At 43.6% G+C, this 23193-nt stretch overlaps 1 protein-coding gene across 1 annotated transcript in view; it reads left to right on the top strand.

The window, feature by feature from the left end:
- Nucleotides 1–23193, top strand: part of DHX8 (DEAH-box helicase 8) — a 31879-nt gene that overhangs the window by 3507 nt on the left and 5179 nt on the right. Inside the window, exons 2-18 of the mRNA XM_047093375.1 lie at nt 997–1082; nt 1633–1705; nt 2086–2171; nt 4322–4431; nt 4812–5177; nt 5596–5740; nt 6083–6286; nt 6938–7025; nt 9202–9299; nt 10230–10377; nt 11881–12062; nt 14053–14247; nt 14552–14737; nt 14864–15074; nt 15668–15849; nt 17942–18082; nt 21363–21518. Coding sequence (XP_046949331.1) covers nt 997–1082; nt 1633–1705; nt 2086–2171; nt 4322–4431; nt 4812–5177; nt 5596–5740; nt 6083–6286; nt 6938–7025; nt 9202–9299; nt 10230–10377; nt 11881–12062; nt 14053–14247; nt 14552–14737; nt 14864–15074; nt 15668–15849; nt 17942–18082; nt 21363–21518 — 2657 coding nt within the window. The remainder of the gene's footprint in view (nt 1–996; nt 1083–1632; nt 1706–2085; nt 2172–4321; nt 4432–4811; nt 5178–5595; nt 5741–6082; nt 6287–6937; nt 7026–9201; nt 9300–10229; nt 10378–11880; nt 12063–14052; nt 14248–14551; nt 14738–14863; nt 15075–15667; nt 15850–17941; nt 18083–21362; nt 21519–23193) is intronic.

The following is a 23193-nucleotide window of genomic DNA, read 5'->3' on the forward strand; positions in this document are numbered from 1 at the left end:
GTTCCAGTCCTGGCTCCACCATTTATTATTGGGTAGGTCAGCATCTCAAACCCTTAGCCTCCTCGTCTGTAAAATAGGGCCAGTAATGGTACCTACCAGTGAGGGTTATGAGGATCATGGGGATAGCTCATGTGAAGCACTTAGCATAGTGCCTGGCATGTAGCAGGTGGTCAAAAGTCTTAACCACTGGCATTGCTGATACTAACTTGTTATGCGTAGGCTATGTTCATGTAGCCTGAAGGCATGTAGCTTTTGCTTAATGTCGTCAAAAAGGTAAAGACGGGCGTCTGGGTGGCTCAGTCAGTTAAGCATCCGACTTTGGCTCAGGTCATGATATAACGGTTCATGAGTTTGAGCCCCGCATCGGGCTCTGTGCTGACAGCTCAGAGCCTGGAGCCTGCTTCAGATGCTGTGTCTCCCTCTCTCTCTGTTCCTTCCCTGCTCACACTCTGTCTCTGTCTCTGTCTCTCTCAAAAAATAAACATAAAAAAAAAAAAAGATATTCAAACACTGGGCAGGTTTGTAGTGAAGAATTTGGGAAGCAAGTAAGTCTTTTATCAACTTGGAGATTGGACCATCCAGCAGCTGCCTGGCTCTCATATGTGGATTGAGTCCGACCTTGCAGACACTGTAGAATGCATCCTACTGTGGGCTTTCATCAGGAGGGTGAGGGTGGGCTCTTGCTTTTGGACATTGTTACTTCTGGAGTCTGTATGACAACAGGTCACAGCTAGTAGTCTCATGAGAAGAGTAGGAGATCATCTGGGACAGTGAGGTGTGCCATTTTGTAGGAATATCTTGTTTTTGTTTCTAAAAATTAACTAGAACATGCACGGATAATCTTGGTACTCTAAATTCTCTTTCTTTACCCTCACTGGATAGTATTCTTTGGTTTCTATGACTGTTGGATTGGCTAATTGGTTTTGCTTTTAATGTACTTGAAAATGATTTTTTGCTCGCCTCTGTTCCAGTTTTAATCCCTTTTCTCGTTTGCAGCTGAATTTGTGATCAGTCTTGCTGAGAAAAATACCACGTTTGATACTTTTAAGGCTTCTCTGGTCAAAAATGGTGCTGAATTCACGGTATGTGTATCTGGAGACCCCTATTTTGTTTTACTGTCACTATTGAATTTAAATTTTGATAGGATTTAACATAGGATTTTGATAGAGAAAGGAGAGAACTTGAACATACCAATCAAAGAAACCATTAAGTGTGTAATGTTTTTTTATGTCACCGAGCAGTGGTGATATAACTGGATTTCCTGTGACACCTTCCTAAGAAAATGGGGTAGGATTTCCATCATTAAGTCTTTATGAGTATTTATATCCTTGTTCTATGAATCTGGAAGTCAAAAACAAAAGAGTTTAGGTTTTGGAGGTAGTTCTAAACCGTGGAAAATAAAAATAGTTGAAGGGAACTAAATTACCTTTCCCTCCCAAAAGTCCAAAAATATCCGCTTTATCCGAAGCTACTTTGCTAGGTTCACACCACATCAAATTGATACTCTGCACTTCATTTGTTCCAATTAGCTAAATTCAGCTATGCAGCCACCCTTTAAAGGTCATCCCATTTCTGACTGTTTTCAAGCACTGATTCAGGGGCTGATCATTTTTGTTCTGTTTCTTTTCAAAGGATTCTCTTATTAGTAACTTGCTACGCCTCATACAAACCATGCGGCCTCCAGCAAAGCCTTCTACTAGCAAAGGTGAGTAGGGCATCTGGCTGAGCTTCAGCCTCCAGAATGGTCTAGCTTGTGAGCATCCTGTAAATTGTTTCTGTCCCTTGCAGCAGCTGCTGAGCAAGTACACGTTCTGGTAAAATTTTCCAAATGACTTAAGCTTACATAACCAGATGAATTCTGATGTATCTTCGCGCCCTCCCCCATGCCCGTGTAGTTTGTAATCAACGTTATTTTTAGGAAATTGAATTATGTGTATAGTAATGTATATGAATGATATGTAGAAAAATGCCATGTTCTGTTTTTAGTTTGATGCAAATCTGATGTTAAAGTTCATTGTTAACCATTAAGAATATTAAATACATCTTTTTTTTTTAACCCCTTTATATGCTCTGTGATGAAACAAGATCCAGTTGTTAAACCCAAAACTGGAAAGGAAAAGCTGAAGGAACTCTTCCCAGTGCTTTGTCAACCAGACAACCCTTCTGTCCGGGTATTGATACCATTTTGAGAATGTCTCTTCTAATTGGGTATTTCTCTGAGCCCTGTCCCTTTTGTGTGTGTCATTAGTTACTGGTTTTACGTTTGTGTTCATTGTAACATGTTTTTCTTTTCTAAGTTATTTATTTCGAGAGAGAGAGTGTGTGAGCTGGGAAGGGGCAGAGAGAGAGGGAGAGAGAAAAACCCAAGCAGGCTCCACGCTGTTAGTATGGAGCCCGATGTGGGGCTCAGTCTTACAAACCATGAGATCATGACCTGAGCTGAAATCGAGAGTTGGACGCTTAACCGACTGAGCCACCCAGGAGTTCTCATTGTAATATATTCTTCTTTCTTTATTTTTTTAAAATGTTTATTTACTTTTGATAGTGAGTGAGCAGGGGAGGGGCTGAGAGAGGGAGACACAGAATCTGAAGCAGGCTCCAGGCTCTGAGCTGTCAGCACAGAGCCTGATGCGGAGCTCAAACTCATGAACCGTGAGATTATGACCTGAGCTGAAGTTAGATGCTTTACTGACTGAGCCACTCAGGGGCCCCATAATATATTTTTCAAATTGAAAGTGTTGGATCACTCCCTGAGCATGTACTATACATAGTATAGTGTTAAAGAGTTTAGAGAATATTTGAGGGAAATGGGATTGAGAATTGTGGGAAGCAGTGATTAGGGCTATGAAATAAGGTTCTAGAACAGATACCTGATGTGTGAAGTGAGATTTTTTTGCTCTGGTATGTGTTTGGTCTAATTTTTTTTTTTTATTTTTTTTTTTTAAATTTTTTTTTTTCAACGTTTATTTATTTTTGGGACAGAGAGAGACAGAGCATGAACGGGGGAGGGGCAGAGAGAGAGAGAGAGACAGAATCGGAAACAGGCTCCAGGCTCTGAGCCATCAGCCCAGAGCCTGACGCGGGGCTTGAACTCCCGGACCGCGAGATCGTGACCTGGCTGAAGTCGGACGCCCAACCGACTGCGCCACCCAGGCGCCCCATGGTCTAATTTTTTTTAAGTGTTTTGATTTTTAAATTTTATTCTGGCAAGTGTTTATTGAGTACCTACTTTGTACCAAGCACTAATCTAAGTACCAGGGATACAGCTGTGAACAAGACAGACAGAATGTCTGCTCTCTTGGAGATTACATCATAGTATTGGGATGGGGGCAGGAAATAAACATGTAAACTCCACTAGTGGGGAGGATACAGGCAGTAAACAAGTACACAGTGTATAATATAGCTGGTAACAGTAAGCACTGTGGAAAAAAATTTAGCAGGTGAAAGGGGGGAAGAGAGTGCAATTCTTTAAAAACACTTCTTTAAATTCTTTAAAAAGAATTGCTAGAATTCTTTTTTTTTTTTTTTTAATTTTTTTTTTTTCAACGTTTATTTATTTTTGGGACAGAGAGAGACAGACCATGAACGGGGGAGGGGCAGAGAGAGAGGGAGACACAGAATCGGAAACAGGCTCCAGGCTCTGAGCCATCAGCCCAGAGCCTGACGCGGGGCTCGAACTCCCAGACCGCGAGATCGTGACCTGGCTGAAGTCGGACGCTTAACCGACTGCGCCACCCAGGCGCCCCTAGAATTCTTTTTTTTTAAGTTTTTTTTTTTTTTTTTTTTTAACATTTATTTATTTTTGAGAGACAAGCAGGGGAGGGACTAAGAGGGAATCAGACACAATCTGAAGCAGGCTCCAGGCTCCGAGCTGTCAGCACAGAGCCTGACTCGGGGCTTGAACCCATGAACCTTGAGATCATGACCTGAGCCAGAGTCAGATGCTTAACTGACTGAGGCACCCAGGCACCCCCCTAAGCCTTCTTTTTAAAGCATTGCTTTTTAAAAATTTTAACATCATTTTCTATTTATAATACTTCTTGCATGCTTTCACGGGAGGGGTGATGGCTAATTGCCCTCCATGGGCTTGTATTAAGGACAAAGGGCATTTGCCAGATGTATCAACGGCTTCCAAGAGTGTTTGCTCACTCCTTCCGTCTCTCTCTCAAATGGTGTTGGAAATCTCCACCCGTCTCTGCTTCCTTCACATAAGTGGTCAGTGATGTAAGGGCTGTCAGGTTTGTAGATGTACCCAGAATACAGATTCTTACATGATTTTCTTCCCCTCCCCTCCTAACTTTGCTGGCCTCTGGTGTTGCAGACCATGCTGGATGAGGATGATGTGAAAGTCGCTGTGGATGTCCTGAAAGAACTGGAGGCCTTAATGCCCAGTGCAGCAGGCCAGGAGAAGCAAAGAGATGCGGAGCACCGGTTTGTCCATCATGTCCTATCCTTTGGAGGCTTAGGGTGCTGCGATAATTGAGTTTTCTGGGCCAGCTAAGCAAAATTTGGGACAAGCTTACAGACTCTAGACTGGCCATGTACTGTATTGTTAGATCTATTTTCATTGTTCCCTGCAAAGAGTATTTATGCAGGAAACGCTGAGACGTTTATAAGTTAGAAATCAGGGTCGAAGGAGGCACTTGTGACCTCATCCTTTATGGGCCTACAGGGATGTCCGAGAGAAACTAATTCAACTCAGCACTTAGTAGGTACCTGACATGTGCGTGGCACTGTGCTGGGTGCTTGGGGATGCAGAGGTGAAATTGGGCTGATTTCTTTTTTAAAACAAATGTTTGTTGATTTGTTAGAGACAAGACAAAGAAGAAGAAGCGGAGCCGGAGCCGTGACCGTGACCGCGACCGCGAGCGTGACCGGGAGCGGGAGCGAGACCGTGATAGAGACCACAAGAGGAGACACCGGTCCCGCTCTCGGTCACATTCCAGGACCCGGGAGAGGAATAAAGGGAAGTCTAGATATCGGTCTAGGAGCAGAAGTCAGAGTCCCCCCAAAGACCGGAAGGACCGGGACAAGTATGGGGAGAGGAATCTGGACAGATGGCGGGATAAACACGTGGACCGCCCTCCCCCGGAGGAGCCTGCCATTGGGGACATTTACAATGGCAAAGTTACCAGCATCATGCAGTTTGGATGCTTCGTGCAGCTAGAGGGTTTAAGGTATTAGCTGGCGATCTTCTTTCAAACCTGTGATGGGCAGAATTTCTCTTATCGCTGAGGATTTTCATATTTTAAAAAGTTGTTACGATTAATGTCGCTTTAATCAAATCAGCCATATCAGGTTGTTAGAATTTGACTTTTATTTGAAATGATATATAGCCACACATTCCTTACTCTCCCTTCAAGAGATCTGCCCTTTTGCTCACTGAGACACATGAGAATTTGTCCCCCCTAGCCCCATGTCTTTTCTTTGGGAGGGTGGTAATACTATTTTATTTTTTTTAACCGTCTTCTTGGTACTTTCCTCTTGAGTTTTTGAGCTTAAGACCATTTCCTCTTGTTGAGTTCCAACAGGGTGGAAATTGGTTGGGGAAAAAGTATTTTAGGCATGCTCCACATATATGTGACTCTCCCTCAGGAAGCGGTGGGAAGGCCTGGTGCACATCTCTGAGCTCCGGCGAGAAGGCCGTGTGGCCAATGTGGCTGATGTGGTGAGCAAAGGCCAGAGGGTCAAAGTCAAAGTGCTATCCTTCACTGGGACCAAGACCAGTCTGAGCATGAAGGTAGGTGAGATATCCAGTCTGTTTCCAGGTCTTAAAAAAACATTTTTTTTAACGCTTATTTATTTTTGAGAGAGAGAGCGAGAGAGTGCGTGTGTGCGTGCGAGCAAGGGAGGGGCAGAGAGAGAGGAAGACAGGATCTGAAGCGGGCTCTGCACTCAGAGCAGAGAGCCCGATGCAGGGCTCCAACTCACGAACTGTGAGATCATGACCTAAGCCGAAGTCAGATGCTTAACCAACTGACCCACCCAGGTGCCCGTTTCCATGTCTCATGGCCAAGGAAACAAGAAGAGGACAGCAAATGAGTTAGTTCCTTTTTTTTTTTTTTTTTTTTTTTTGCCTTAGGATGTGGATCAAGAGACTGGTGAAGATCTAAATCCTAATCGACGACGAAATCTTGTTGGGGAGACCAATGAAGAGACTTCAATGAGGAATCCGGACAGACCCACTCACCTCTCCCTCGTCAGCGCCCCTGAAGTAGAGGATGACTCTCTGGAGCGCAAGCGCCTTACCCGCATCTCTGATCCAGAGAAGTGGGAGATCAAACAGGTTGGGGCCATTTGCCTGTATGGCTTCATAGCCATTCTGCATGTAGCGTGGTGGTTAGGAGTGTGGGCCCTGGAGCTCAGTGGCCCGGGGGAACTTCCTGGCCGCTCACTAGCCGTGGGATCCTGAGCCAAGCCACTCTACTTCTTTGTGCCTCAGTACCCTCATCTGTGGAACAGGACCCGTAGTGGCACCGTGGGGATTAAATGAGGCGGAAGAAGTGGAGCACTTACGTTAGTGCCTGCGTGTGGTTAGTGCTGTGTGAGTTCTTGTTTCCACCATTCCTCAGTACATATCAGAGCCAGGTGACGGAGACAAATGTATCATGGTTCCTCACCCTTGAGGAGCTCAAGGTCTAGTGGCGGGAGACAGGTGGAAACATAATTGTCAAAGTTGGATGTTACATAACAGGGAATGTGCCCAGTGCTGCGGAAACCAGGGAAGGAGCAGATAATGCTTCCTGGGGGCACGACCCTTGAGCCCTGCTTTTAAGCGCCACGTTGTGCCCCCTAGAGATGAGATATGTGATGTTTGAGGCCCTGCAATCCCGGTCAAAAGAGGAAAAACCTTGGTTTCCTATGTGGAACCTCTGTACTGCAAAAGAAGAGTTTCGATCCCAGCAGGTTACAGATGTCGCTTCTGTCCTTTCACTAGATGATCGCTGCCAATGTCCTTTCCAAAGAAGAGTTTCCGGACTTCGATGAAGAGACTGGCATTCTCCCTAAAGTGGATGATGAAGAAGGTAACTAGCCACTTAGATTGAGCAGGATCGTGGATCAGGAGGACAGTGGATGAGTTGAGCAGTTGGGTAGGGTGGTTTAGATGTAGTTTAGCCTAGTGGCTTAACTCATTTGTTTCCTAGGTATTACCACTCATTACCTCCAAGAACAAGGGTCCTCCAGGTTGGAAGCAGAAAATTCATTTTTCTTTTTTCTTTCTTTTTTTTTTAAAGGTGCGAATTGGTTTCTTTTTTTTCCTTTTTTTAACTTAAATTTTTAGAGAGACACAAGAGTGCACACGTGGGGGAGAGAATCTTAAGCAGGCTCTATGCTGAACGTGGAGCCCAAAGCAGGGCTTGATCCCACGACCCTGGGATCATAACCTGAACCAAAATCAAGAGTCAGACGCTCAAGCAGCTGAGCCACCCAAAAATTCATTTTTCTGACAGATGTTTATATATTGTTATACTTTTTGGTTATGATACATATTCAGGATACAAAAAATTCTGATTATATTTTGAGGAAGAAATTTCATCTCATATTCTTAGTAAGTGTTCTGCAAACCCTGGATCCAAGTAGATTACCTCTGAGTTGCCCTGGAAACAACTTTTAACTCAGTCTAGTAACAATTTTTAAAGATTGTGAAATAAATCCAATAAGACATATAATTGATGTAATAAAGGAACACCTATGTACCTACTACTCAATTTAAGTGGATTTTTTTTTAAAATTTCTTTATTTTGAGAGAGAGAGAATGCCAGGGAGGGACAGAGAGATGGAGAGGATCCCAAGCAGGCTCTGTGCTCACGGCACACGACCTGGGGCTTGATCCCAGGAACCGTGAGATCATAACCTGAGCCAAGATGAAGAGTCAGATGCTTAACTGACTGAGCCACTCAGGCGCCCGGTTAAGTGGAATTTTATCAGCAGCTTTGAAGCCCTTACATGTACCCCTCTGATGAAATCCTCTTACTCTTTTCTCTGGGTAACCACCGTTCTAAATTTTGTGTTAATTATTTCCCTGCCTTTTTTTTTTTTTTTTTTTTTAACATTTTATTATCTGTATATCTGTCCCTAAACATTGTCTTGTTTGGTCAGTTTTTGAACTTCATTCCTTTTTTCTGATCATGCTTTTGATATTTATCTATGATGATTTTTATAGTTGTATTTCACTTTTGCTGGTGTAATGTTTTCTGTATAGAAATTTACCATAATTTATCCATTTTGCTTTCCATGGGCATAAGGGCTATTTCCGGTATTTTGTTTACATATAACGCTATTATGAAATTCCTATTCTTGTTTCTTAATACACATAACAGGACCTTTTCTTTTCCCTATATGTGTAGGAGAAGAATGACTGGGTAGTAGGAAATGTGTGATTTAAACCTTATGAGGCAGTCCAAATTGCTTTCTAAAGTTTGTGTTTCAATTTACACCTCTTTTTTTTTTTTAAAGATTTTATTTTTGGGAAGCCTGGATGGCCCAGTCGATTGAGCTTCCAACTCTTGGTTTTGACTCAGGTCATGATCTTGTGATTTGTGGGTTTGAGCCCTGTGTCAGGCTCTGTGCTGACAGCTCGAGTCTGCTGGGATTCTCTGTCTCCTTCTCTCTGCCCCTCCCCTGCTTGTGTGTGCACCTGCTCTCTCAAATAAAAAACACTAAAATCATTTTAAAAAGAGACTTTTGGTTTTAACTAATCTTTGTAACCAACGTGGGGCTCAAACTTAGAATCCCAAGATCAAGAGTCTCATGCTGTACCGAGTCAACCAGGTGCCCCCAATTTATACTTTTATCAAGTGTGCGCTCCTGTGGCTCATATTCTTGACGACAGTCGGTATCGTCTGATTGTTCAACTTAATTTTTTTGCCAATCTGTTGTGGGTTAAGTTATTCCATAATGAAGTTGGGTGGAAAATACCTAGTAACATTTGGAATGTTAGACCACGTTTTTCTACAGGCTTAACTTCTTTTGGAAGTAGTTCCGCTGATCAGTTTTTAGGCCAGAACATAAATGCTCAGAAATACCTGGAGGGCAGGGGAAACAGTCATTTCCATTAGTTTCACTTGGATTGCTGTCTTTTTGACCTTGGGAGCTATCTTTGATAAAGATTGCTGGTGCCCATGGAAACCAGTTGTGGTGAAAATGATTGGCTATTTCTTTCTTATTTTTTTGCTAATTCTTCTTTGGGGGGACTTTTAGATGAAGATCTTGAGATCGAGCTGGTTGAGGAAGAGCCTCCATTCCTGAGAGGGCACACCAAGCAAAGCATGGACATGAGCCCTATTAAAATCGTTAAGGTGAGAAATGCTGGGACTCTAACTTGGACACGTCACATGAACTTCTTTTCCCTAAAGTAACTGTTCCGTTTTTCAGAGCAGGCTATTATGTCCATGTAAGCAGAACTCAGGCTAGAAGGTGTATTGATTGTTGGTCAGGGTCTAGAATATTATTGTTTTAAAGGGTGACTGACGGCTTTGTTACTTTGGACTTTTTAATTCTTTTGCTCTCATTCTACTGTATTTTGGGAAGAAAGAGGGGAATAGGAGTGTTTGATCTATCACTGCTTTTGCCCTTGCCTTAGGGGCTTGGATAATTACCTTACACGTTCAAAGGCAGTTTTGAAGCATTCACTTGACCATTTGGGGCTGGCCCTCAGTGGAAAGCGGGTACTGGGAAAGATAGAGCTGTGAAGAGAATTCGTGGGAAGTTGTGATAAATTTTTAGGTTTGGAGAAGGGTATTTTATTTTATTAATTAATTTATATTTTGGAGAAGGGTATTTTTAAAGTCTCCCAGCCCAGCCATCCATGCAGTGCTTGTAATTCACTTGTGTCCTGCAGTGTTCCTCCCATGTAGTCTTCTATCTGCTTGACATTGTTGGTGACAGAGAACTCATCAACCCTTAAGGAGAGCCATTCCATCTCCAGATGGATCTGATTATTAGCTCTTCTGTAAGCAGAGTTGAAATCTCTCATTGAGGCATCCATGTTGGTCTTAATTTTAGTTCTTGGGACCTTACAGAAGAATTCTTATCCCTTTCTTGTCTGTCCTATCTCTCATGGGGTTCTCATCTTCAACCAACTCCCCCAGTACCTCCAGTGTAGTATGGTACATCCTTCTAGGTGGGTCTCGTTTTTTAGATTCAAGGGGCTTAACATTTACATTTTAGCTCCTGGCTATTTTGTGCTGAGATCTCATTCTGATGCTGCTTGTCTTCTGTTGCACTAGAACCCGGATGGTTCCCTCTCCCAAGCAGCAATGATGCAGAGTGCCTTAGCCAAAGAAAGGCGGGAACTCAAGCAGGCCCAGCGGGAAGCTGAGATGGATTCTATTCCCATGGGGCTCAACAAACACTGGGTTGATCCTCTGCCTGATGGTAAGACCCTGGTAGGGGTGTGTGGACTTCTCAAAAATAACCCGAGCCTTGAAGTACAAGCACTGCCAGCACATACTAAAAATTTAGCCTTAGCTTTGATTTGGGGATTTTTCCCTTTGGTTAAAGCATGTTTTTTGTGTGTGTTTGTTTGTTTGTTTGTTTGTTTTTAAACCTTTAAAACCAAAAATGTTTATTTATTTTTTTAATTTTTTTTTTTTCAACGTTTATTTATTTTTGGGACAGAGAGAGACAGAGCATGAACGGGGGAGGGGCAGAGAGAGAGGGAGACACAGAATCGGAAACAGGCTCCAGGCTCTGAGCCATCAGCCCAGAGCCCAACGCGGGGCTCGAACTCACGGACCGCGAGATCGTGACCTGGCTGAAGTCGGACGCTTAACCGACTGCGCCACCCAGGTGCCCCCCAAAAATGTTTTAGTAACCCTGGTCAAATCATTAGACTGAGTTTTTCTTCTGAATAACTTAAGAATTTTTTAATTCTTGTGCCTGGCTGGCTCAGTCAATATAGCATGGGACTCTTGATCTCAGGGTCATGAGTTCAAGCCCTATGTTGAGCATAGAGCTTACTTAAAAAAGAAAAAGATTTTTTAAAAAGTATTTTATCGTTAAGCAATCTCCACACTCAGTGTGGGGCTCAAACTCACAACCCCAAGATCAAGAGCCATACATTCTACTAACTGAGCCAGCCAGACACCCTAAGAATTTTTTTATGCTAAAGATAATACAACTTTGAAACTTCCGTTTTTACATAATTCTTTGTGCAGTAAATGTTAAGTAACTCCTCAATACAGTCATAACAAGTACTTAGTAATATGTGTTAGGCAACTGGGGAACTGAGCCACACTTTAAAGTAAGTAGACATGATCTCTTCTCTTATGAGGCTTGCAGTTTAGTGGGGAAAATCAATTATTAATCAAACAGTTCCCAAATTACTAACTAAATCATGACTAGTGGTACGTGAAGAAGTACAGGTGGTGTAGGTCACTTTCCTGAGAAAGTTGAGACTGGAAGGATAAATAGGACTTTGTCATCGGAGGGGCTGAGGTGGGGCCAGGGGGCATGTGTTCCAGGCTGAGGAATTTTCTGGGCTTGGGCCGTGAGGTGGAAAGCAGGCCTGTGTGGCTGGACTGGAATGGTGGGGATGGGGGGGGCGGGGGCAGGACTTCGAGATGGCATTAGGAATTGGGGCTCAATTCTAAAGTCCACTCGGGAGTGTTGCCAGGTTCTAAACAGGGGAAGGGCATGATCAGAGTTGCATTACCAAAGAATTACTGAGGGTACCCTGTAGAATGGATTGGATGGGCAAGTGTAGACACCTGAGCTGACTTAGGAGGCTTTTCTAATGGAAGAGACAGGATGGTGGCTTGAACACAAGAGGTAGCAGACGGGAGGGATGAACCGGAGAAACGGGATTTGTTGACTGTTGAGGGCAGGGGCACTGAGGTAGCTTCAGGATAGTACTAAGTTGCCTGTTTTCCTTTGCAGCGGAAGGCAGACAGATCGCTGCCAATATGAGGGGTATCGGGATGATGCCCAATGACATTCCCGAGTGGAAGAAGCATGCTTTTGGGGGCAACAAAGCTTCTTATGGAAAAAAGACCCAGATGTCAATCATTGAACAGAGAGAGAGCCTGCCCATCTACAAACTGAAGGAGCAGCTGGTCCAGGTGAGATGCCCCTTTGTGTTGTATTGGTGCAGGAGTAGCGGTGTTTTCTTTCTTTTTTTTTTTTTTTCAACGTTTTTTTATTTTTGGGACAGAGAGAGACAGAGCATGAACGGGGGAGGGGCAGAGAGAGAGGGAGACACAGAATCAGAAACAGGCTCCAGGCTCTGAGCCATCAGCCCAGAGCCTGACGCGGGGCTCGAACTCACGGACTGCGAGATTGTGACCTGGCTGAAGTCGGACGCTTAACCGACTGTGCCACCCAGGCGCCTCAATAGCGGTGTTTTCTAAAAGAAGGATGACGTGTTTGAACTGAAATTAGCTGGACAGGTATGTGTACATTTGTACATTCTCCAAAGAGAATAGAAAAAAACCCAGAACGTTTCCAAGTACTTTAAAATACATATGTGTATTAGTGTATACATTGTCTAAAGTTTATTTAAGTAATCTGAACTCACAACTCCCAGATCAAGAGTTGGATGTTCCACAGACTGAACCATCCAGGCGCCTCTACCTATTTTTTTCCCCCCAAAGAAGAAATAAACCTGTTTGAACTGGTGGCCCCTAGAGCAGTTCCAAGTGGGCAGACCAATATCTCTGGTCAGTAAGAAAAATGGGGATGCTTGGGGCGCCTGGGTGGCGCAGTCGGTTAAGCGTCCGACTTCAGCCAGGTCACGATCTCGCGGTCCGTGAGTTCGAGCCCCACGTCGGGCTCTGGGCTGATGGCTCAGAGCCTGGAGCCTGTTTCCGATTCTGTGTCTCCCTCTCTCTCTGCCCCTCCCCCGTTCATGCTCTGTCTCTCTCTGTCCCAAAAATAAATAAATGTTGAAAAAAAAAAAAAAAAAAGAAAAATGGGGATGCTTGACCAATGATCCCATATGGGCAAGACTTTGCTTTAGGTAGTTATTTCCATTTTTTTGGAGATTGGATTTTAAGACAACCAAACTTTCCCTAGGCAACTGAGTTTACTAGTTCACAGTGAATCCTTTCAGTGCTATCTCAGACGTACGCAAGCAAGTACAAGTACATATGTACATGCATTCATAGACATTATATGTTTTATGTGTATTGTATGTTTCTAGATGGCAGGCAGCATATTACGCATATATTCTGCATCTTGTTTTTCCCCTTAATGATACAGCTCAGAAATTGTTCCTTTTTTTGTGTGTGTGGTGGTTTGTTATGTGGATATGCTCTGGCTTATTTAACTAGTCCTTATTTAACTAGTCCTGTATTAATAGACATATAGGTTGATGGCAATCCTTTGCTTTTATAAACGGTGTAGAAATAAGATGACTTTTGGGGTATGGAGATTTGGCAGTGGAAAGGAACACGTTATATGCCTATTTTATTTACTGTTGAATTCTTTAACCATGTGGATGTAGTACTTAAAAAAAATATGTACAATCAGAGATACCTGGGTGGTAGCTTATGCTTTTAGCATTGCCTTTATGTTTTTATAAATTTAAGAAAATGAATAAGGGGCGCCTAGGTGGCTCAGTCGGTTGAGCGTCCGACTTCAGCTCAGGTCATGATCTCACACTCCGTGAGTTCGAGCCCCACATCGGGCTCTGTGCTGACAGCTCAGAGCCTGGAGCCTGCTTCAGATTCTGTGTCTCCCCCTCTCTCTGCCCCTCCCCTGCTCATGCTCTCTCTCTCTCTCTCAAAAATAAATAAAAACATAAAAAAAAAATTAAAAAGAAAGCGAATAAAATTTTTAAAAAATAGAATTGAGTCATTTAAAGAATACCCATAAAGTTTCAAGTTTTTAAATTATACATGCAGTTAAAATAAGAAAGAGCCTTGCCCATAGAAAACCACCATTAATATTTTTTTATGTGTGATTAAAAATAATTTTAACTCTGTAATCTCACCATATGTATATTATCGATCCCCCTTTTCTTCTTTAGTGTTGGAACGTAAATATTATTTTCCTCCAGAGCAATGTGGGAGATTTTAATGACTGTATTTATTTATATTCTGTTAATTTCAGGCTGTTCATGACAATCAAATCCTGATTGTTATTGGAGAGACAGGATCTGGGAAGACAACGCAGATCACCCAATACCTGGCAGAGGCAGGCTACACTTCCCGGGGCAAGATTGGATGTACCCAGCCCCGAAGAGTAGCAGCCATGTCGGTGGCCAAAAGAGTGTCGGAAGAGTTTGGTTGTTGCTTAGGCCAGGAGGTAAATGGGTACTGAAGTTGTTTTGGAAATGCCTAAAGAAAGTGTGGAAAGGCCCACATCTCCACCTATAAAATGGGAATAGTACTACCTTTCTTCAGGTTTCTCCTGAGGGGGAGAGGGTTGTCGTCATTGATGCGTTCAGGGTCAAGTCCAAGGCAGATTTTACTAAGAGGAAATCACTGCACATCTTGCTCAGATTCTTACCTAAGATTTCAGGTAACAGTCTAACTGGGCTGCAGTCTTGGTTGGGAATTGCAGAAAGGAGAGATTTGTGTCTAGGTTTTCAGCTTTGGTTCTGCTTTAGGTGGGCTACACCATTCGGTTTGAGGACTGCACCAGCCCAGAAACAGTCATCAAGTACATGACAGATGGGATGTTGCTGCGAGAGTGCCTGATTGATCCCGACCTCACACAGTATGCAATCATCATGCTGGATGAGGCGCACGAGAGAACAATTCACACTGACGTGCTCTTTGGATTGTTGAAGAAGGTAACTAGGTGCTCTTTGGCAACCCTTCTTCTACCTGTTGGGGACTGAATCCTGGGAATTGGATTTGAGTACCTGTGACTTGCTGGTTAGTCCTTCTTAGTAAAGCCACACTGCACTTCTCTTTAGACGGTTCAGAAACGGCAGGACATGAAGCTGATTGTCACCTCAGCCACATTGGATGCAGTGAAGTTTTCTCAGTACTTCTATGAAGCTCCCATCTTCACCATCCCAGGTCGAACATATCCAGTGGAAATACTGTACACAAAGGAACCTGAGACAGATTATCTAGATGCCAGCTTGATCACTGTCATGCAGATCCACTTAACAGAACCACCAGGTAGGAGGAAAAAGAATTTTTTTCCTCGTGGGCCAAAAGTCCTAATGCAGGTAGCTTTTTTTCTCATCTTTTAAAAAATGTCTTTTAAATATTGGTCTCTCTGCAAGCCCAAGTCTTGCATGTTTGAAGCGGTGGTAAAGGTCTAAACAATAATGTGAAACCTGGACACAAATTTTATTTTTTTAAAAAATTTTTTTTTTCAACGTTTATTTATTTTTGGGACAGAGAGAGACAGAGCATGAACGGGGGAGGGGCAGAGAGAGAGGGAGACACAGAATCGGAAACAGGCTCCAGGCTCTGAGCCATCAGCCCAGAGCCCGACGCGGGGCTCGAACTCGCGGACCGCGAGATCGTGACCTGGCTGAAGTCGGACGCCTAACCGACTGCGCCACCCAGGCGCCCCCTGGACACAAATTTTAAAAAAATGAAAAATGAGAAAAAATGAAAAACCAGAATAAACATGGACAGATGAAAACCTCTTGGTTTCTTAGAGGTCAGAATAGGAGCGTGTTTTCCATCATTGGGCGTTCTTTTAATGTCACCGTGGCTTTCGTGTGGAACATACACACAGGAAGTAAACGTTCTCTTCTTAGGTGACATCCTCGTCTTCCTGACTGGTCAGGAGGAGATCGATACCGCGTGCGAGATCCTGTACGAGAGAATGAAATCCCTGGGACCGGATGTCCCAGAGCTGATCATCCTGCCCGTGTACTCTGCTCTCCCCAGTGAGATGCAGACCCGAATCTTTGACCCGGCCCCACCTGGCAGCAGAAAGGTAACGCTGGGCAGACGGGAAGTGCCCGCATGCTCTGAAACCACGTGGGGTGTGCACCTGGCCCTGATGGGGATTGCTTCGGGTGTATGCGAGCCTTGTTTTTTTATGTCTTAGAAAATAGTCCGACCAATCTGTTAAGGAATGAGGATCTTATATGCGGCCCCTGCTCCTCTTCCTCTCCTTCATTCAGCAAGTATCTTTGAAACGTCTGTCAGGCTTTGGGGTACACGCCGGGGCGGGAGGCCAGGCCTCTATCTGCCATGGGGCATCTACTGAGAGACAGGCCTTTAACATATGGTGTGAAAGAGCTGCTGGGGCTCTGTGTACCCAGAGGGGGAGCCCCTGACCCAGAATTCTTAGAAGAGGTGAGGATCTAAGCTAGTCCTGAAGAGCACGTGGCTGCTTACATAGGCAAGAAGGACAGCAGGACACAAGAGGACAGCCTGTGGTAGCCCAGGGGCAAGAGCGTGCAGAGCCTTTCAGGGGCTGTATAGTTCGTAGTTCATGGCTGGAGCTAACTGCTGTGCATGTGAGACGGGAGAGAGGAGGCAGATGGACTTTTTCAAATAACAGTTTTACTAAGATAGATATAAATACAATTCACCTCTTTAAAACAGAATTCAGTGACTTTTAGTACATTCACAGAATTGTTTGACCATTAATTACCATTAATAGTAATTAACCATTAATTAGTACAGTTGATTTTAGATAATTTCATGACCTCCAGAAGAAACCCTGTACCCTTTAACAGTCACCGCCTCCCCCCCCCCCCCCCCCCCCGCCATTCCCCCTTCTGCTCAGCCCCTGGAAACCACTAATCTATTTTCTGGAGTTGCTTATTCTGGACATTTCATATAAATGGAATAATGTAATATGTGGTCCTTGGTGACTGGCTTCTTTCACTCAGCATATTTTCAAGCTCCATCCATGTTGCATGTGTCAAGACTTCATTTTTTTTTTTTTTATTGCCGAATAATATTCTGTCGTAGAATGATATTCTACACCCACAGAGTGGATGTACCACATTTTGTTTACCCGTTCCTCAGCTGTTGGACATTTGGGTTGTTTCCACATTTTAGGTATTATGAACAATGCTGCTAGGAGCGTTTGTTTACAAGTTTCTGTGCAGGCATATGTTTTCACTTCTCTTGAGTATGTTCCTAGGAATGGAAGACAGATGGATTTGAATAACATTGAAGAGTTAGAGTGGACAAGACCTAGTGGGTGCCTGGAGGTGTAGGGGTGAAGGGCAGGGAGAAGTCAAGAATGACTCCCAGCTTTCTGGCTTGGACAGCTGGACGGGAGATGGTGCTGAGGAGGGAAAGACGGAGGAGGAGCAGGTTTGGGGGGGGGTGGAAAGACGGCGATTCCTCCTCTGTTCTGTTGGTGATGATCGGACTTCTTTGGAAGAGAGCTCTGCAGCTCTGTGGCAGGTGGAAGCCTTTCAGGGCCAGTGAGATGCTGGCATGACGTGGGATGTTCTGGTGCTTCCTTGCAATGATTTTTCCAAGCAATTGTGGTTTATTAGCTGAACCTCTGTGGAAGAACAGTGGCAGTGCCAAGCCGAGACCAATAATCTTCTAGATCACGCGTACTGCTGCATACACACAAACCGTGAAATTCCTCTGCCGCCTCGTTCATTTTATGATCAGGGAAAAAAAAAATCTCTCTCTTGTTCCACATACACAAACAGCCCATTTTGTAGTCCAGATGTCCCCACGGGGGAAGAAAAATCTCATTTTGCACTGGCACATGTGATGCCAGGAAATCTCTGCTTTCCCAGGGTGCGAGAAAATTAAAATTGTAGTAATCAACATTGGATCTAGAAAATGAGATATGTAGCCATTTGCACCAAATGAAATTGGCTTTCATTGGCTTTTGCTTTCTCCTCTTCCACTTCTCCTCTCAGGTACCACCCTGTCCCCAACTTGACCCTTAAGATGAAGCCAAACAGAACAAGTGCCAGCTAGTCACCTAGAGAGGGAGATCGCTGCACAGTCCTTCAGGAAGATGTCTGGGGTCAGACGTCCTGTGTCACACCCCAGGGCTGAGCCTGGGCAGCTCACTCCAGCTGTGTCCCTCTTGTCTGCAGGTCGTGATTGCCACGAACATCGCAGAGACCTCGCTGACCATTGACGGCATCTACTATGTGGTGGACCCTGGGTTTGTGAAGCAGAAAGTTTACAATTCCAAGACTGGCATCGACCAGCTCGTGGTCACTCCAATCTCTCAGGTATGGCAACGTCTACCCACAGTGGTCCTGAAAATCCTCTTTGAGGCTTCTCTGAAAATTTTTTATGATTTTGTATTCTGAACTTCATTGTTTTCAAAGACGAACCTTTAAGGTACTAGGGGCTTTTGTGAGATAAGGGACGTTTTTGTGTTGTTTGTGTTTAATCTTCAGGGTAGTGTTTTGATATTAAAAATCCTCGCCAAATGTGAAATTAAAAAAAAAGTTTAACTTAGCACTCTAGATTATAAAAATATAAAAGAACGTATTTTTAAAAATACCGTGCTTAGCCACAGACATCTGAGATAGTAATAATGCATGAGACGTTAATGTGTTTCTTTGGTTATTATGGAATCATTTCCTACTCAAATTATTTTTAAAAATGAATAACCTGGTCCGCCTTTTTGAGGGCATTTTGGCTACAGCGTATCCGACATTGAAAAGTTCATTCTTTGGACAAAAGAGTTCCACTTCCAGGAGTACATCTCAAAGTTTAGTAGTGACTGAGCGCATGTCTGAGAGTAAGGGAAAAGGATGTTCACTGAAGCATGATTTATATGAAAGGAAACCTGGGAAAATTCTAGCTGAACTCCAAAAGGAAAGTCGTTGAATAAAAGATGGTATATCCACGCCATAGAATGTTGTGTGGTGTTAACAGGGTGGTGCGCATCTATGTTTAATGACATCAGCATATAATTGTGATATGTTTTTTGAAAACAGTGAGCTGAAACGTAGCATGAGCAGTAGAATCCAACTTTTGTTTAAAAATAAATAGCGCACGTGGGTATACAGTGTGCATGAGCGTGCCTGGGATTGGAAGCACGTGGTCAACACGGTCCTCGGGGTTATCTGTCGGTGGAGCTGCTGGTTACCGTGTTGAGGGGGGTGAAATGCATTGTTTTTCTTTATGCTTCTACATATTTTCTTAATATTTTATAAGAGGCACGTATGATTTTCATCATCCATAAAAATCATAAGGCTCTTTTCATTTTGAGCTTAAGGTAATAGTAGCTACCACTTGTAGAGTACTTAGTAAGTGCCAGGCGCAAGGTACTTGTACATACACGAACTCATTGCATTCTCGCATCCATCCTCGGTGGTAGGTGGTGGTATTACCCTCATTTCACAGATGAGCATGAGGCACAGAGGGGTTAAGTGACTTGCCTAAGGTCACACAGCTGGGGGGAGCCAGGATTGGAACCGGGGTAGTCTGGCCCCTGCGTGGTGGGTGCAACTCGCAGTGATTGAGAAATTAGCTGTACTTGGCCTCTCTGATTTGGAGAGACATCTGTAGAATGCTGTGGAGTCCGCTAGTGTGTGCCATTGCTGCCTGCCTTTGTGTGGTTAGAGACTTCTGTATCCTTTGGTTTGGGGCTGGTATAGGAATTTGTAAAATCCTGATAACCATTTTTTTTGTTTTGTTTTGTTTTGTTTTGAAAGTTCACTTATTTTGAGGGCGGGGGAAGAGCAGAGCAAGAGAAGGAGAGAGAGAGAATCCCAAGCAAGCTCTGCACTGTCAGTGCAGAGCCTGATGAAGGGCTCAAACTCATGAACTGTGAGATCATGACCTGAGCCGAAATCCAAAGTCGGACGCTTAACCACCCAGGTGCCCCAATCCCGATACCGTTTATCGTAAGACAGATGGTTTTGTCAGCAAATAGCCCTCTTCAGATTGCTATTCACTGTTTCCTAGCAACGTGTGGTTAAACTACCTGTATATCTTTTTTGTATTTTTTATTTTTTGTAATTTTTTTTTAATGTTTATTCATTTTTGAGAGACATAGAGCAGGAGCAGGGGACAGGCAGAGAGAGAGGGAAACACAGAATCTGAAGCAAGCTTCAGGCTGTGAGCTGTCAGCACAGAGCCCAACACGGGGCTCAAGCCTATGAATCGTGAGATTATGGCCTGCGCTGAAGTTGGATGCTTAACTGAGTCACCCAGGTGCCCCTACCTGTATATCTTTTTAATTAAAAAATTTTTTTTTTCAACGTTTATTTATTTTTGGGACAGAGAGAGACAGAGCATGAACGGGGGAGGGGCAGAGAGAGAGGGAGACACAGAATTGGAAACAGGCTCCGGGCTCCGAGCCATCAGCCCAGAGCCCGATGCGGGGCTCGAACTCACGGACCGCGAGATCGTGACCTGGCTGAAGTTGGACGCTTAACCGACTGCGCCACCCAGGCGCCCTGATATATCTTTTTAATTTAAAAAGTAGTGCTCCTTTCCCTTAAATAGTGCGGAGAAGTATTACATTATTTGGGGGAAATAGGAGAAAAATGTTTAAATTATCCATAATCCTACTACCACCAACTGTCGTCATTTTGATGTTTTTCTTACCCATCTTTTTTATTTTATTTTTTTTTTACCTTTATTTATTTTTGAGAGACAGAGAAAGACAGAGCACAAGCGGGGGAGGGGCAGAGAGAGAAGGAGACACAGAATCTGACGCAGGCTCCAGGCTCCAAGCCGTCAGCACAGAGCCCGATGCGGGGCTTGAACTCACCAACTGCGAGATCATGACCTGAGCCGAAGTCAGACGCTCAACCGACTGAGCCACCCAGGCGCCCCTTGCCCATCTTTTTTCATGTTTGTTGCTTGTTTGCAAGTCTAGTAACCTACTAAGTATGCAGTTTTGTGCATTTTTGGTTTAAATATTTAATTTTCTTCATTATTAAGGTATAAAACATGTTCAACATCAAATATTTGCGAAAGTATAGAAAATAGAACCTATCTGCAAGCCTACCATCAGAGTTAGCCTCAGTTTTAGGGCAATTTTTTCCTTTTGCTAGTTTTTTTTTTTTAGTACAAAATTAGTATTATTTTATAACTTGCTTTTTCACTTATATGCATGAACATTTCCTTCTATCATTGAGAGTCCCAACCTGATTTTTAAAATGGCTACAAGAGTCATCATTGTTATGGTTAACGTTACATTTCTTTAGTTCATTTACATTTTTGGCCACAACTGTGGGGATGGTGTTTTTCATGTTATGCTTTTTCTATTGTGCCACACTATTTTGAATGTGTATTTCTGGGATCTTTATATTTCTTCCATTCGCATTGCTTGTATTTGCCTCACTTGAACAAACTTTCCTGAAATGCTGAGTTTTAGGGAATGATAAGAGCATTGATAGTCTCGGAAATGGTCCTAAAGGAAGTGAAAAACCCCACTTCGGATTTTTGCCGGTTGCTAAGTGTCCCCCGCCCTTTAGCAGATTTCCTGGGTAAAGCCGTTCAGCAGCGTTTTACAGATATGTTACTTTTATATGCCCGCCCCTCTAGGCTCAGGCAAAGCAGCGAGCTGGCAGAGCCGGGAGAACGGGCCCAGGGAAGTGTTACAGGCTGTACACAGAACGTGCCTACCGAGATGAAATGCTGACCACCAATGTGCCGGAAATCCAGAGGACCAACCTGGCGAGCACAGTGCTCTCTCTCAAGGTAGAAATCACTGTCTTGTTAGAATGGGTTGGTGGAATAGTCCAATCCTACGTCCATAGTAAATGAATGTCAGTTTTACGAACCTCGTTAAATACTTTAGTAACCTCCTGGAACCAGTCCCTTTGAAAGGAATGCAAACGGCTGTGATAACAGCCTCTCCACTGTGGGTCTGGGGCTAAGTTGCCATGTCTGCTGTGAGCACACGGTTTTTTCTTACCTTAACAACCAGCAGGATACTTGGTTATAAAAGATTTTAGTTAGCGTTTTCTAAAAGGATATTAGAAAAATCTAATTAGTGCCAAACTGTGGACAGGCACACTTCCTTCAACCCTCGTCCAATTCTCTTCTTTTAGAATGGCAGCAGAACTCCCCGTCCAAAAACTTTGCAAGGGAACTGTCAGTACAGGTTTCAGACTGACCCTCTGGGAGCTTGGTTTTCATTCTGAATCATTGCTCTTCCTCTCTCAGTCCCCAGTGAGGACCCTCATTTTCTTTTGGCAGGGGGAGCTGCATGAATAATTTCCCAGATGATGGCATCCCCACCCCCTGACACTGATGCTGCCCTGGGGCCCTGGCACTCTACTGGTGCAGAGTGCTCTGTTGTAATTTATTATTCATTTGGTATAAGAGAGACTAAACCAGAGCTTCAGGAAAAAACCCTGGTTCAGTCTCTGGAGTGAGAACAGAGCGGCATCTGTGGCTCAAACTTCTGCTCCGAGCTCTGAGTCCTTGGCAAATTTATCTGCTCAGCCCTCTGTTCTACATTCTCCTTTCCAAAAGTGAGCTATTAATAGTATCTGTTGTGAAAATAAAAGATAATACAGGTAAAGGCCCTTGGCATAGTGCTTACTGATTGCTAGCATAATTCCTTGTAGTTGTTATTCATACAATAAGCATTTATTGAACACCTGCTGTGTTTATGGTCACAGTCACGTTAGGGGAGAGAAACAGAAGGCTTAGGTCCTACCGCATCCCCCTTATATACCCTGGGATAATGCATCATTCATTTGTTTCTTTGATTCATCAGATTAGCTAACAAATGTATTGAATGCCTACTCTGCAAGGCACGCCGATTGCACTGTTATTGTGGTTTTGTGTCTGTGTTTTCCATTGTGAACTCTTCGAGAACTGGGACCATACCTTAGTCATCCTCATAGCCTGACAGGGTATGAGGCACTTCCTGGATGCACAGTAGTAATTATGTATGCAAGAGACAGGAGAAGCTGGTGTGCTGTGTTTTTTTTTCTTTTTTTCTTTTTTAAATTGTGGTAAAATACACAGCACATTACCCTTTTAACCTTTTTAAGATATACAGTTCAGTGGCGTTCAGTACATTCACAGTGCTGTGCAGCCATCACCACTGTCCGTTCCCAGGACTTTTTCTTCATTCCAGACAGAGACTTTGTACCCCGTAAACTAAACCATCCCTTCTTTGCTCCCTCCAGCCCCTGGTAACCATTATTCCACTTTCTGGTCTCTGTGAACTTAATTTCCATGTAAATGGAATCATGCAGTATTTGTCCTTTTGTGTCTGGGCTATTTTGCTTAGCATAGTGTTTTCAAGGTTCATTATGTTGGAGCATGTGTTAGAATTTCATTCCTTTTTAAGGGTGAATACTATTCCATCGTGTATGTCTTGTTTGTCCATTCATCTGTTGATGGATATTTGGGTGGT

This window comes from Lynx rufus, unplaced genomic scaffold (assembly GCF_022079265.1).
Source record: "Lynx rufus isolate CCGP_SWC_20201006 ecotype Redwood Valley unplaced genomic scaffold, mLynRuf1.p SCAF_34, whole genome shotgun sequence".
Taxonomy (NCBI): domain Eukaryota; kingdom Metazoa; phylum Chordata; class Mammalia; order Carnivora; family Felidae; genus Lynx; species Lynx rufus.